The sequence below is a fragment of the Silene latifolia genome, chromosome 8, assembly GCF_048544455.1.
Source record: "Silene latifolia isolate original U9 population chromosome 8, ASM4854445v1, whole genome shotgun sequence".
Lineage (NCBI taxonomy): Eukaryota > Viridiplantae > Streptophyta > Magnoliopsida > Caryophyllales > Caryophyllaceae > Silene > Silene latifolia.
Window position 1 is genome coordinate 19,587,249 of NC_133533.1, and position 16,238 is coordinate 19,603,486.

Below are 16,238 nucleotides of genomic sequence, written 5' to 3' on the forward strand. Positions count from 1 at the left end.
AATCATGATAATACGATTTTTTTCAAAAAAACTACTATATATTTATTAGATCTACGAATGTAAATTTGAAAAATGAATATAACTTTAATAAAATACAAGTGTTTTTTTTTATTTACACTTGTAAATCTGAGAAATGACACCAACACTACCACAGTCCTTTTTCACCAACCCACACAAAATGATATTTGTGAGATCTCGAAAAAAAACAAAAAAAAAATGAAAAAAGAAGCCAACAAAAGCAGATCTGAACCCATAAATCTAAAAAAAATACTCCCTCCTATTCTAAATAACTCTCCCTATTTCCTTTTTCGTCTATTCACAATACTCTCCCTATTTCCTTATTTGGCAAACTTTTATACTTATTTTAATCACCCCACCCCACAACAATACCCCACAATACTCATACTTTATCTTATTTTAATCACTTTACCCCACAACAATCCTTATTTTAATCACCTTACCCCACAACAATACTTATTTTAATCACACAATACCTTCTCTCTCTCCAATCTCCTACCCCATTCCAATACTTTATCATATAATACTCCCCTCCCTTAATTCCCGTGCCCTTCATGAAAGGGGAGGGTTATGTAGAATAGGAGGGAGTATATAACAAAACGATTTTTTATAAGACGATATTTGAAAAAATATAAAACAAGACGATATTTGAAAAAAAGACGGAATTTGTGAAAAAATAAAAACAACAAACTCCAATCTGAATAAAAAAAAAAAGCAAAATATAAATATAAAAAATTAGCCCAACATCAACGATAACTTACTCGTATTAATTAAGAAAAAAAAAATTGAAACACAGACACATCAAACACAGACGACACAACACACAAACAAAGCACAAAAACCGATGTGGGTCAGAGGAGAGAGAGGCGGCGGCAAGGAGAGTGAAGGCGGCGACAAGGAGAAAGAGGCGGCAGAGGAGAGACGTGGGTCGGGTTGTTGTTGCAGATCTGAAAAGGGAGGAAGAAGGAAGGTGACGGAAAAAGGAGGAAGAAGGAAGGTGGTGGTGCGTGGTGATGTGCGGCGGAGAATGGTGGTTGTGTAGGGGTGGTTGTGGTAGGCTGGTTGTGAGTGGAGGAAGGTGGTGAATGAGGTGCGTCGTGGTGGTGGGCCGCGTGCTGGTATTAGGCTGTGGTGGTAAATCTGACTTTTGGTTTTTTTTTTTGTGGTTGTAGGTGGTGGTGGCAGAGGTGGTGGATTTGTGGGTAGACGGTGGTCATGACTGGTGGGGGCAGCGGTGGTTAGGAGGGACGAGGCAGGGGAGGGAGCTCAAGGTGGGGCTAGAAGACGGCTGGTGGTGGTCGTTTGGTTATTGCGTGTGTCGGGGAGGTGGTCGTGTGGATAGTCGGGGTCGGGGTTGAGCGGTGGTGGCTGAGTGAGTGAGGAAGAGAGGTGTGTTTTTTTGGTTTTTTGATTTTTTTGTTTTTTAGAGAGATGAAAGGAATGGTAATTGTGTGGGATGAGAGAGAAGAGAGTGGAAAATAAATGTTACGGAGTATATAGTAAAATTAGGGGTTGATTAGTGAAGGTAGAGAGGGAAAATGATTAATTAATATCAATCCCCTTATTTTAGCCTTAATCCCCTACTTTTCCCCTTCAATCTCAACCCCTCATCCTATCTTTTCAATGGCCCTAAAGAGGACTTAAGGACTCAATGAATTTTGGTGGACTCACTAGATCTCTTCTATATATATATATATATATATATATATATATATATATATATATATATATATATATATATATATATATATATATATATATATATGAGTGAGCATCCCATGAGTCTAGCATCTTAGATGAGTCTAGCATATCAATAAGAACCGTTGGATCTTATTGATCCAACCGTCCTGATTATGACACGTGTGTTTATTTAAAAAAAAAAAAAAAAAAAAAAAAAAAACTAGGTGCATTTGATATATAAAGAATGACACATTCATTATTCATCATAAATTCACTTTCTTTTCTCTCTCTAAAACGCCTTTGTATCTCCCCTGTACAAACCGCTTCACGTTCTTTTTCTTTGGCGAGTTAATTCACTAAACCATAAATTTTTTCCGAAAATTTTATTACATCAAGCAAAATCGCATTAATCAAGTGAAAATCATTATTATATTTACTCAGAACAATCGTTTCGAAGATGACGAAGAGGTATAAAATCGCTCTATTTCATTATATTGTTTTTAAACTTATTTCGCCACTTCATGTTGTTGATGTTGCTATTATTGTTGTTATTGTTGTTGTTTTTAGTGTTGATTATACTATTTTTTCTTCAAATAAACACCGACTTAGGGTTCTTATTTTGCTCAAAGCAGGAAATTGATTTTTCCGCGAAAAATTAAGTTATTATTGTTGTTGTTGTTATTCTTGTTGTTGTTAGTCTTGATTATAGTGATTTGAAGCGTTTATTAATTGATCGAAGAAAGAAATTGAGTTTTCAGTAAAAAATTAGGTTATTATTGTTGTTGTTGTTGTTATTGTTGTTGTTGTTAGTCTCGATTATAGTGATTTGAAACGTTTATTAATTGATCGAAGAAAAAAATTGAGTTTTCAGTAAAAAAAATTAGGTTATTACAGTTCTTGTTGTTAATGTTCTTTGTTTTGCTCGAAGAGAGTAAGCGATTTTTCTGCGTTCTAGTTTTTCCCTTCAAAATTAGGGTTAATGATTTTTAATAAATGAGCAATTAATGTGTATTACCGTTCTGCTTTCGATTGAATTATTTGTTCGTCGTGTTGAGTTATTTGTGATTTGCAGGGAATTTTCATTTTCCTGAAGTTAATAAAATTTCTGAACAAATCTACAGTAACAATATTACTGTAAAACTGTCATAGTAAAAGTGTATCCCCTATCGTTTTAAAGAGTAGCAATTGCGTGCATACAAGATATTCTTTGTAGTTTTATATTAAAACAATTGTTTGACAATCTTTGTAAACTTGTCTCATTTCGTGAGGATACTATCATTCTTATTCCATTCCACATTCTTTCTAAGACTCGTCCACCATCATTCCTCTTGATGTAATATTTGTAATTGTTTTAGTTTTAATGTTATTTGTTTTGGTTTTTTGATAAACAATCTCGGAAAGAAGAGGTAGTACCGAAAAATCGGCGTCGATAAGAAGGCTAAAGTGGAAGCATCGGAAAAGACAATGAGCAAAAAGCGCCGACACGAAGCCTTCCAAACCGTCGGCAAAGAAAAAAACGTCGAAGCATCTCATGCGATCAAGTATGTCCCTATAACTCTTCGTCGTCTTTGGTGATTTGCATGAAATGTCCCTTTTCTGAAATTAATAATATTTCTCAACAGATCTACATTAACAATGTTCTTTGTTACACTATCGAGTAAAAGTGTATCCCCTATCCTTTTGAAGGGCGCAATTGCTTCAGAATAAAGTTGTTTCTTGTAGTTTTATAACAAAACAATTGTTTGACAATACTTGTAACACTGTCTCATTCTATGAGGATACTATCATTCTTGTTCCATTCCACATTCTTTGTCAGACTCGTCCACCATCATTCCTTGATTTAATAGCCGTAATTGTTTTAGTTTTAATGTTATTCTGTTTTGGTTTTTTTGATAAACAATGTCGGAAAGCGGATTTAGTAATCGAGAAATCTGCTTTGTCGGTAAGAAGGCTAAAGTGGAAGCTTCGGAAAAGACAATGAGCAAAAAAAGCGCCGACACGAAGCCTTCCAAAATGCCAAAGAACGAAAAACGTTGAAACATCTCATGCGGATCGGTATGTCCCTATAACTCTTCGTTTGTGTTGAGTTGTTAGTGATTTGCATGAAATGTCCCTTTTCCTGAAGTTTATAATATTTCTCAACATATATACATTAACAATGTTCTTGTAACATCGATCTGATATGGCGTATACTACCCCTATCCTTTTAAAGAGCAAACATCATTACCTATCGGTGTAGTAGCCGTAATTGATTTACTTTTAATCTTATTCGATTTTGATTTTTGGAAAAACAATGTCGGGAAAGCGGAGGTGCCCGAGAAATCATTGCGACGAAGAAGGCAAAAGTAGCGAAGATCGAGAAGACACCTAGCAAAAAGGTGCCAACACGAAGCCATCAAAACCAACAAAGACAGAAGGAAGTCGAAGCATCTCATGCATCCGAGTATGTGTCTACAAATCTTTGCTCGACCGCAAGTCACTACTATTAGGGTTTATGATATATTGTCTCATTGTTACAAAGATAAAAGCAGAATCAATTGATCTTTAAAAATTATTCGACCGCCATTATTCGTATTCCATTTGTCATTTCTTCAACGACTTGACTACCATCATTCCTTTTCAATTTAATTGTTGTCTTTTATATTGTTATTGTAAACTTTTGATTTTAATTTTTGAAAATAACAATGTCGGGAAAGAAGAGGGCCGAGAAATCGGCTACCACTAAAAAGGCTAAAGTGGCCGCATCGGAGAAGCCACAGAGCAAAAAGGTGCCGACAGAGAACTTGCCAAAGCCGACTAAGAAGATGCAGACCGAAAAGCTTTCAAATCCTACGGTGAAAAGGCGACGAAGGTGCCTACAGAGAGTCTACGCCTGTGCAACACCTGCTCCTTCAAAAAAGGTGCAGTGAAGGAAAGTAAGGTGCCTCGAAAAGGTCCTTAAGCCACCGCAGCGAGTACCAAAGGAGCAGCTGCGAATGTTCCGATCCAAAGCAAAGTAAAAAAGAAACCAATGTGACCAGGAAGAAGGCGTGCAGAAAAGCCGTCGCATGATGTTCCGGTGTTGTTGAAGGAGCAATCGGTGCCCATTGAGAAGCAAGCAAGTGCACCTCCTCAAAAGGCAAAGAATCGTGCCAACGTCAAAGGCGCGACTAAGCAATCAAAATCGGTTGCAAAGGAGACAAAAGAAGAGGTGCCCAAAAAGTTATCAGAACAAAGGGTCGGACCGAAACAAAGAACGGCCAAATCTGCAGAGTTGGTGACAGAAGAGGTGGCAAAGAAGGTGCCCAAACAAAAGATGGCGGAGAAGGTTGTACCAAAAAAGAAAGTTCAGCGGCAAAAGAGCCAATAGCAGAAAAGCTAGTAAGCAAGAAAGAGAGCGTGAAGGTGTCTGTAAAAAAGAAACCGACAAACGCAATGCCAAAAAAGGTGGCAGAAACAAAGAAACCAAAGACAAGTAACAAAAAAGAGACCTAGAGATAAGCCCATGTCATCTGAAGATGAAAGTGATAGAGATTATGAGGTTTCGGATGACTCGAGCGTCAGCTCCAAAATGTCGAAGAGGGCTAAAACAGAGAAGAGACCAGCCAAGACAAGTGGTGAAGGCGAAAAAGAAGAGGTCTTAAAAAAGTATGTGTCTTTCTAGTGGCCAAAACTTGTATGTTTAAAGTTTGATTTAGTTTCATTATTAGAATAACACCTATATTTGTAACATTTTTATCTTTGTTTAAGTGCTCTTTACGTAATGAGATGTACTATAACATTGTCGATTATACTTGTTTGTTAATTGATCTTAGAAGGAAATTAATTTTCCATTAAAAAATTAGCTTGTTCTTTGTTCTTCTTGTTATTGTTGTTGTTTGTGTCGATTATCTTGATTCGTAATAAATTTATCCTAACTGTTTTGCTCGAAGTGAGTAATTGATTTTCTGCGTTCTAGTTTTTCGATTCAAAATTAGGGTTAATAATTTGTAATAAATGAGCAATTAATGTGTGTTACCGTTCTCCTTTCTATTGATTTATTTGTTCGTCGTGTTGAGTTGTTTAAAGTTTGAGCAGTTACGAATGACTTTCTTGTATCCTTGTTTTGTTGCTTTCTTACTGCTGGTTTGTTGGCATAAAATAGTGTCACACTTGTTTAGCGGTGGTGCTAATTTACACTTCCTTAATACAGTAGGATAAATACCCAACTAAGTGCGGGCCCGGTCGTTGGTTGATGTTATGAGCAAGTTTACCGTAAAGCAAAAGAAAGCCATTAAAGAAATTGGTTTTGGAGGACTATTGAAGATGTATCAGTAGTCCCTTCCGGCTAACGAGACTTGCTTGTTGAGGCTTTTGATTGCGACGGTTTGAAGGTTCATGTAACTGAAACAGAGGAGTTTGTCTTTGTCACGATATGATGTTCATGACCTATTTTTACCGCCGGTGAAGGGTAATAATGTGGTGCGACCACGACCGGTCGCGGATCCCATGCCGAGGACACCGAGTTAAAAAACAAATGGAGAAGGAAGTTCAACATCTCAACGACCTGTAACATCAAGCTAGATTTGGTGACTAGTTGGTTTAAGAATAACAAGGGTGCTTGCGGTGATGAGTTCAAGCAGATGTTCGTTCTTTATGCGCTCTCCACTTTTTAGCGCCGACTCCAAATTATTCTGTTGATTTCAGATCGTTGAAGGCTGTGGACGATGTTGAAAAAATAAAAGGTTTTAAATGGTCAAAGTATGTCTATGAGAAGGTAGTAGAGGGCGTCAAGGGGTTGAAGACAGGAACGGTTAAGTGTCTTTGTGGGTGTATTGTGGTCTGCTTTGTTGGCCTACATTCACCGGTTTGAGTTCCATGGCGAGGTACAACCAATGACTTACCTCGATACGACATTGGACAGATGAAAGTCTTTCAAAAAGAGTCAAAGACGAAGGAAAGATTGGTTGTCTAGGAGCTAATGAGATGTCAGAAACTGTCTATCCTATTTGCCTTGGCAAGGATCCCAGTGAAGGTAATGTGGCACCGTCGGTGTAATATCGTCAGCGTAATATGGTCACCGTGATATCGTTCTTTGTAATGGCTTTACGTGTAATAATATTATTGTTACCTTACTATATTGTTAATTATTAATATTAATTACTAATTACTAATATGTTTCGTAAATAGGATGGGCGAGAATCGATGAAGGTGAGGATGACGAGCGAGTTTTTCTTAAGAGTAATGAGGGAAGGGAGTACATCTTGATGGAGAAGCTTCCGGCATTGAAAAGATGCCGAGTTGAAGGAAAAAGTCTGTTGATGTGAGTTGTTTTTATAAATTTAATTGTCTGCAATTGTTACAACTCCCAATGCGGTATCTAATTCATTTCTTTCTTTTTGGTTTATTGACTTAGGAGACCGACCTGATGTTCTTGATGTATAGGAGGGATTCCAACCTTGTTCACGAGAGATTTGCTCATGCGATCGAAGGTTTTCGAATCAAAGCATGGGGAAAATGTTGTTAGAAATGCAAATTGCAAAAGGCTCCAAAGTGGAAAGTTTCCCACTTAAGAATGTGAAATTTAAATGGCGAGCACCGCAAAAAACGTGGATTGTGGGGTTTTCATGATGATGCACATGGCTTTCTACACGGGGAAGGTTTTTGACTGAAATGGGGATGAACGGAAAAGAATGTTGTACCGTGTCTTTGAAATATGTGCAATACTTGTTCTTAGCGACTTGAATCAAGTACGAAAAAAGGTGCAAGGGAGGATATCAAAATTCAGGAATGAAAGGGAACAGTGAAGGAAAAGTGCTAAAAAAAGAAGGCTGGAAGAGAAGAAGGAAAAAAAGGAAGAGGAAAAAACAAAGAAGCCACAGGAAAAACAAAAAGGGGAAGAGCCCAAACAGTGAGGGTGAAGTCGGTTGCTTACAAGCATTCTCCTAGAGCAATTGGTGAAGATGAGGAGATAATATTTAAATTTCATAAAGATGATGTTATGGGATGTTCTCTAGGTGACGGTGAAATTGACGGTGATATATTCCTAGTCTCTGAATTTATGAGAGCAAATCGGCTCATCGTCCAAAGACAACTAATACGAGAAGGCACGTTCTTGATTATGCGTTTATGGATGATATCGACTTCCACAAAAGGTAAAATACTTGTTGTTTCTTGTGAAAGTGTTCTTGTGACACATCGTTTCAGAAACGGTTTTTAAACACTTGTTTATGTTACATTGTTTTGCGAAAACTCTTGAGTAATCGACTCTTATGGTTCGTAACGGTGAGATCCTGGCTGCGTTTGGAGACAACGGGAGGTTGACAAGAGCTGATATACTCTCACTACGTCCTAGGAGTCACACAAATTGGATGGTGTTTGAATCTTTGGTCTCTACTCTTGAATTATGTCGAGAAAAAGACAAAAGAGGCACAAAGGGCAAAGGAGGCCAACCATACTTTACTTAGGACTAGGTCACATGGTAAGTTGCATCGGTGTTAAATGTCATACATTGTTCAACAACATATGATTCTTTTACAAGGGAAATCTAACCCTTACATTTTTTTTTTTTTTAAAAACTACAAAGATGCTCTACTGGCTGTGATGCGGGAGGATAGTGAACAGTCTGATATAAAGAACGAGTTGTTTGAAATTTGGGATAATTTCATCAACGCGAGCAAGGCAAATTACAGACTTGATGCCGAACTTATTTTTATACCTTGTTTGGCTGGCTATCACTACTTCTGTGTGTGTATTAATTTCCTCAACAAAGAGATTAGTGTGATCGACAGTCAATCGTATGCTAACTGGGAGTCTTCATTCACTTACGACATCGCAATGGCGTGAGTAAGTCCCCCGAGTTGTCGAATTGTATGTTTATTTGATTTGATTTGATTTTCATTGAGGTGTTACAAGAATGTCATTATCTTCGTAACGTTATTATATTGTTTCAGTGTTACTGTTACACCTATACTGTAACATTGTTGATTACACAGATTTCTTAGTTGATAGTAAAAGGAAATTAATGTTTACATTTTCGACGGGCCGGTTGCATGAGTGACTACCTGGACACAAAGGGCGACGTGAGGGTAACTGAAATGCTCCGCTATCCTGTGGTAAATGTGAAGTTTAAATGGCAGAAACGGGCTTCCGTATTTGAAGAGTCAGCCTGTATCACTATGACAGTCGTCTCCAATTTTTTGGGATATGCAAACAAGTCTTCTTTGCTCAACAACACATTTTATCGGCGGGCATGTGCTTCCCAAATTGCTGCATGTTTGCTCATGGCTGACATCAACAAAATACGGGCTGAATTGTTGGCTTTTGTTGAAATTTTCAAAAAAATCAAAGAAAACAATCTGGCCAGATATAGCTGCAAGGAGGGAAGCGGCTAGAATGCTCAAAGGGAAGGCAACGGAAGATGAATTGTCAAACAAAGAACCACCGATTGAGAATGAACCGAAGCCACTCAACACCGAAATGCATGTACTTCGTTTTAAAGTGAAAATCAAATGATGTACTCTAAAACAATGTTACTTTAACAACGTAATAGTGGCTGTCATAGACAGTGGAACATATTTTCGAATATTTTGGAATATATTACAAATAAGTTTGTTACTGTAACAGTAACTTATTATATGCAGAATTCATTAACTATGTTACTGTAACAGTGTGACAGTTTCAAGAGTGAAAAGAGAAAACATAATTTGACGTTTTGAATTCTTCACTCTTGCAGCTGTTATAACTGCACTTCATAGGGAATACGAAACATGGGTTGGATAAGTTTCATGTCTGATTTTGTTCATGTTGGAATTCAAAAATTAACTATTTGTTTAAAGCATTTAATTTTGAAAACAGTTTTTAAAATGTTAAGTGTTTTTTTTTAAACAAAAAAAGTCGAGACAAAATGAAAATAATGTTACTGTAACACTGTGATAGTAATAAATGAAAATTATAATAAAAGATTTTGACGCTTAGAATTCTCCACTCTGCAGCATTTATAACTGGACTTAATTATGGGGAACATGCACGTGGTTAACATCAATCATCATTTAAAAACAGTTTACAAAGCAGTTAATAAAAGTGGTTTTTAAAGCAGTTAATTTTTTTTTTTTAAAAATAACTGTTTTGTTTTTCACAATTATCTATAAATAATGTCATTGTAAAAAAGCACAATTATGTTACTGTAACAGACGGTTTTGACGCTTTGAATTCTACAATCTGTGATTATCTTTCTAAAAATGTTTTGCACTTTGTTCAAAGTGACGTGTTTCAAAGTTATTATTTTTTTTTTTTTTTTTTTTAAAAACTGCTTGTTTTTTTCGTTATCTATAAATAATCTCATTTTCATTCAACATTTACACTTCATTTTCTAAACAAAAAAAATAAGCCAAGACAAATTCAAAGGTTTTTCATGTCTAATTTTTTTTAAATCTTTTGTAATATTAAAAACCTTGCTCTAATTGAGGGAAAACAGTTTCTGTTTGTTTATAAATAGATTTTGTTTTCTCTAATTTAGGGAAAACATTTTTTTTTTCTGTTTTAATAGGTTTTTTTTTTTTTTTTTTTTTTTGTTGCAGCAAGAGAAAAATGGAACGAATTCAAAGGAAACTAGAAGACACCAAGTTTGAACTGGAAGAAATGACAAGGCATAGAGATTCATTACTTGAGCAGGTTATATCATCTGATAGTAAGGTAATAGAAATGGTGGAACGAGTACAAGTGCTTGAAAATGACTTGGAAAATGTCAAGCTCATATCAAGTTTCGATGGCGGAAAACAAGTGTATTGGGAAACAAACTAGAAGAAAATAAGTCAAGAAGTACATCAAACCGATTTAGACCGTCAATTTCTCCTTGGTGTTACAGCTCTTAGGGAGTCATATGCTAAACTCAACCCTTCGATTAACAGGAAGTGGCCTCTTGTTGTCAAAGCTATTGAAGAGATGGAAGGTTACGGGAATAATCGAAAAGGGAGTTGCTAGAGGCGAAAGCGTGATTCATTCTCCTCCCGTGAATAAACGACTAAGAAGGGAGTAAAAGATTTAATATTTCCTTTTTGTTATAGTTTATGCTTTTGTGATGACTTATATTTAAGTTAACTAATTCATATCGTTTCTAAGTGTTTCGTTTGTAATCGTGTTTGTAACACTTGTTTTTAATGAATGACATCTTAATTCGGTTAATTGTCCAATTTACTATTTGAATTGTGGTATATTAAATTGAACAACGATTATGTAACTATGTTTAAAATTGTCAAAAACGCTCCTAAAACGGGACGGAAAAGGGTTTAGGGTTGGATTAGGCGGTACCGCGAAGCGGTTCCGCCTAATCCAACCCTAAACCCTTTTCCTTAAACAAAGCTTGTTCGTAGTACAACAGTGTTACAGTAAACCTTAGGGAAGTTTTAGGAGTCAAAACTAAACCTTAGGGAAAGACGGGATTTAAATTTGGGGAAAAACGCTCCTAAAACGGGACGGAAAAGGGTTTAGGGTTGGATTAGGCGGCACCGCTTCGCGGAGCCGCCTAATCCAACCCTAAACCCTTTTCCTTAAACAAAGGTTGTTACAGTAAAACCAAAACTAAACCCTAGGGAAGGACGGGTGATACCCTGTCGTGGACGTGATTTAAATTTGGGGAAAAACGCTCCTAAAACGGGACGGAAAAGGGTTTAGGGTTGGATTAGGCGGGACCGCTTCGCGGAGCCGCCTAATCCAACCCTAAACCCTTTTCCTTAAACAAAGGTTGTTACAGAAAAACCAAAACTAAACCCTAGGGTAGGACGGGTGATACCCTGTCGTGGACGGGATTTAAATTTGGGGAAAAACGCTCCTAAAACGGGACGGAAAAGGGTTTAGGGTTGGACTAGGCGGCACCGCTTCGCGGAGCCGCCTAATCCAACCCTAAACCCTTTTCCTTTAAAAATCGTGGTGCGAAAAAACCAAAACTAAACCCTAGGGAAGGACGGGTGATACCCTGTCGTGGACGGGATTTAAATTTGGGGAAAAACGCTCCTAAAACGGGACGGAAAAGGGTTTAGGGTTGGATTAGGCGGCACCGCTTCACGAAGCCGCCTAATCCAACCCTAAACCCTTTTCCTTTAAAAATCGTGGTGCGAAAAAACCAAAACTAAACCCTAGGGAAGGATGGGTGATACCCTGTCGTGGACGGGATTTAAATTTGGGGAAAAACGCTCCTAAAACGGGACGGAAAAGGGTTTAGGGTTGGATTAGGCGGAGCCGCTTCGCGGGAGCCGCCTAATCCAACAATAAACCCTTTTCCTTAAACAAAGGTTGTTCGTAGTACAACAAAGTGTTACAAAGTAAAACCAAAACTAAACCCTAGGGAAGGACGGGTGATACCGTCGTGGACGTGATTTAAATTTGGGGAAAAACGCTCCTAAAACGGGACGGAAAAGGGTTTAGGGTTGGATTAGGCGGCACCGCTTCGCGGAGCCGCCTAATCCAACCCTAAACCCTTTTCCTTAAACAAAGGTTGTTATAGTAAAACCAAAACTAAACCCTAGGGAAGGACGGGTGATACCCTGTCGTGGACGGGATTTAAATTTGGGGAAAAACGCTCCTAAAACGGGACGGAAAAGGGTTTAGGGTTGGATTAGGCGGCACCGCTTCGCGGAGCCGCCTAATCCAACCCTAAACCCTTTTCCTTTAAAAATCGTGGTGCGAAAAAACCAAAACTAAACCCTAGGGAAGGACGGGTGATACCCTGTCGTGGACGGGATTTAAATTTGGGGAAAAACGCTCCTAAAACGGGACGGAAAAGGGTTTAGGGTTGGATTAGGCGGTACCGCTTCGCGGAGCCGCCTAATCCAACCCTAAACCCTTTTCCTTAAACAAAGCTTGTTCGTAGTACAACAGTGTTACAGTAAAACCAAAACTAAACCCTAGGGAAGGACGGGTGATACCCTGTCGTGGACGGGATTTAAATTTGGGGAAAAACGCTCCTAAAACGGGACGGAAAAGGGTTTAGGGTTGGATTAGGCGGGACCGCTTCATGAGCCGCCTAATCCAACCCTAAACCCTTTTCCTTAAACAAAGGTTGTTACAGTAAAACCAAAACTAAACCCTAGGGAAGGACGGGTGATACCCTGTCGTGGACGGGATTTAAATTTGGGGAAAAACGCTCCTAAAACGGGACGGAAAAGGGTTTAGGGTTGGATTAGGCGGCGGCGCTTCGCGCGGAGCCGCCTAATCCAACCCTAAACCCTTTTCCTTAAACAAAAGAAATCGTATAACAAATTGTATAATACTTTATTCTTTGTAAAACTTAGGAAATATGCTCCTAAAACGGGACGGAAAATGGTCCTAAAACAATATGTATTGCTGTATAAAATGTTGTAAGTCTTTGTATAAAATGTTAACTATGATGTAGGAAAATCGAATGACTTTTTATTGTGACATGTTATTGCCCACAAAGAAGACACACTTCTACTTTTTTATTTTTTTGTGACATATTATTGTCACAAAGAACACAAAATCCTACTAATTATTGCTAAGGTCACAATGTTCTTTGTAACATCATAATAAAGATATCAAACTTTTTTCTTTTTAGTCGCTTTCTCGGCAAAGAACTACATCACTATGCGAAGAGGGCATGTTCTCCGTCGTGGGTAACTCTTTCTTTGCAGTATGCACATAGCCTCTTTGGCTTGGTTGCTTTTTCAATGGCCTGTTGTTTAGCTGACTTCAATCTTTTTCCACTGCCCTTGTTGCGTGCTTGTTCCGGAGGGTGGATAGTGACTTCAGACGACGAGTCGCAGCCCAACAAAGATCTCCATCTCTTGGTCTTTTGTAAGCGGTTCAATACATAACTTCAGGAACTCAACTAGGAGGGATGCTAACTCTTCCGTGTGTTCAACAGGTAAAGTTTTGAGAACACCAACTATCCGACGGAACTCGACCATACGTTGCACAAATGATCGTTATCGACGTAGCCATATATGAATCCTCAATGACATTCCCATTCGAATCAAGCTCGGAAGTAAAACAAAGGTTCTGTTTATCATGGTGAGAATCTTCTTGTAAGAAATTATGGTTACAATGTTATCAGTAAAACAATTATCGTAACAAGTCAAAATTGTCACCGTAATAATGTTTTCGAATCAAACCCGTTCGCTGCGTGTGTGTTATTTAGCCAACGATCTACAATGTACTTGCTTGGTATTCGCCCAATTCCTTTGCCCTTGTACACCCACAAAATATGCCTGCAGAGTAATCCAATTCTTTCGAACAGTTTACACTCGCATATCGCATCCGTGCTTCTAAGGTCCAACCTCACCTTGAAAATCATCGTCTGTCTCAAAGATCGATTACATGAATTATGCGCACATGCTCCTCCTTCTCAAAGTCATCAACACCACATGAATTGGCCGCCATTACTTCTTCTTGGAACACCTTGAACACAGCATGTGTGTATATAATAGCGCCATGCTTTTCTATAGGTAATTCTGTCTTAAGCTCGGGGAATGAGTGGGTCATTTGTTATAATCATCGCACCTTCGTGTATAGCGCTATTTGGTCCATAGCGATTTGGAACCTGGTTTTAATGCAACAAGGATTCGGCAACAAATTATTTATGTAACAATGAAACAATGGTATCTTGTAACATACATCGTTCCTGCAATCGTAAGGAATGAAAAAGAGGTGTTTACCTCATCCAAAATTCGACCAGTGTACCAAAGTGATTCTCATAGCGCTTGAAAAACGAATTTGTACTTTCTGATCGCTGTGTTGTTCTTAATATGCAGCCCAAGGCAAGGTCACGATGGTAGGCAGGAATCCAATGGTGTCTGTCGTCGAACATTGTAGTCAACCAATCATTATCTTCCAGCTCGAAATCTGAAATGACCTTCTGCCACTTCTCTTCGAACTCCGACGGCTCCATATCAGGGTCCCAAACAACAGCGTTGAAGCGAGCAAGGAAGTCCGTGTCTCTGCAGAGTGCTGAACCAACTTTGTCCGTGATCTTTTGTGTAATATGCCACATACAATAACGATGCCTAGCTGTCTTGAAAACAGAAGGGAAAGCCTGTTGTATGCCAGGCATAATGAAACAGCAAGTCAGAACGTGATATTGACCAGTGATAGGGAAAGAGCAAGTGAGTAAATTATATGTTAGTAATTTAGTTACAGTGACATTGTTATTGAATAACCTTGTAAAAGAGGAAGAGATGGAACAGTGGTAGTTGGAGTCAGAAAGTTGGGGTACAATAATCTTAAGTAAGTCTGTTACAGTAACATTGTCACACTATTACCTTCTTTATGCCAGGGCATTGATCCGTGATCATGAACTGTGGCTCTTTTTGTCCCATGGCAGTCAAGAAATGCTGAAAGGTCCATTGGAAGGAGATGTCATCCTCGTGTAACAGGAGACAACCGGCAAACAACACCGACTTTCTGTGGTGATTAACACCTGTGAATGGTGTAAAAACCATATCATACTTGTTGGTTCCGTAAGTAGGGTCGAAGCTAACAGCATCCCCAAAGAATGAGTAGTTTCTAATACATGTAGCATCAGCCCAAAAGAACTTTGTTAGACGGTTTTGCGGATCAACATCATAGGCGAAGTAGAACTGGGGTTGGGTTGCTTTGAGTTTCTCGAGTCGATCGATGAAAAGGTCAGCATCTCTTAACCCAATGTAGCACTTGATATCTCTTTGAAAGTTCTTAAAATCTATCAATGTAGCACCGATATTTTCATACCCATTGACAAGTTCCTTAACCTGTCTAAAGGTCAATCCAGCGCCAATATTCAACTTGGAGTTGTCCAAGATAAGCGTCTTCTGGAACATATCAAGGGATCGTGAAATCTTATCGAGATCTCTGTTACAGACAGAGGTGAGACGATGATTGTGGACTTCAGAAAACTCGTCAATCATAGCTGGGCCATCAAGGCCATGTAGAAGGGCAAATCTGACGTATGCTCGGCATCCAATTCTTGTGATTTTAACTCGCCGTGTAACTGTACTAGCTGTGGACGAACAATTACCCATATTCTCATCATCCTTGGTTCGGGGCTGTTTCGGTTTAGATTCCCTGAACCCTTGACGGTTGCAGACTACGAATTTTTGGTGTGCAACACCACCTCGTAGTGTTTTCGTATCCGAGGGGTAAATCCGCATGCCCGAGCATAAACCTCGTAGAACTTGATTCCAGCCTCAAGGGAGGCGAAAACTGCACCAATGGTAGGTCTAAACTTGTGCTCAACCACACGCATCCAGCGCTCACCTCCATTAGGCGTGTGAGACGGAACAATGTCGATTATTTGGTTGAGGATTGGGTTGCTCTTGGACAATTGGCGTAGAATGGGGTTGAGTGACAGAACTTGAGTCTGTAATACAAAAAGGGAAATACGAGTATTAGTGACCTGAAATACAACGGTGGTATTACAAAGAGTAACATTGTTACAGTAATACTAGTACTATGACAATGTAGTGACATAAGGATGGACGGGAGAACAGGAATATGCGAAGAGGATGGACTTCAATTTAGAACAAGAAACTAAAGTACATTAAAGTAACGAGAATAAGAGGACGTCCGTAAGTGGTACAAAGATATGTTATATG

General features: G+C 38.6%; 1 protein-coding gene across 1 annotated transcript; it reads right to left on the reverse strand.

Moving 5' to 3' along the window:
* Positions 1-13,252: 13,252 nt before the first annotated feature.
* Positions 13,253-15,665, reverse strand: LOC141594818 (protein FAR1-RELATED SEQUENCE 5-like). Its single transcript, XM_074414810.1, has 6 exons — positions 14,928-15,665; positions 14,325-14,701; positions 14,170-14,209; positions 13,987-14,067; positions 13,827-13,877; positions 13,253-13,459 (listed from the first exon to the last, which is right to left on the reverse strand). The coding sequence occupies exons 1-6, from the start codon at positions 15,663-15,665 to the stop codon at positions 13,253-13,255; spliced, it is 1,494 nt and encodes a 497-aa protein (XP_074270911.1).
* Between the last annotated feature and the right edge of the window lie 573 nt (positions 15,666-16,238).

Excerpts from the sequence above, each read along its gene's own strand:
- LOC141594818 (XM_074414810.1), bottom strand. The coding sequence starts at position 15,665 with ATGGGTAATTGTTCGTCCACAGCTAGTACAGTTACACGGCGAGTTAAA. Across the intron at positions 14,702-14,927 it reads AATGCCCTGGCATAAAGAAG|GCTTTCCCTTCTGTTTTCAA; the intron begins GTAATAGTGTGA and ends GGCATACAACAG. Across the intron at positions 14,068-14,169 it reads AAATAGCGCTATACACGAAG|GTGTTCCAAGAAGAAGTAAT; the intron begins GTGCGATGATTA and ends GCTGTGTTCAAG.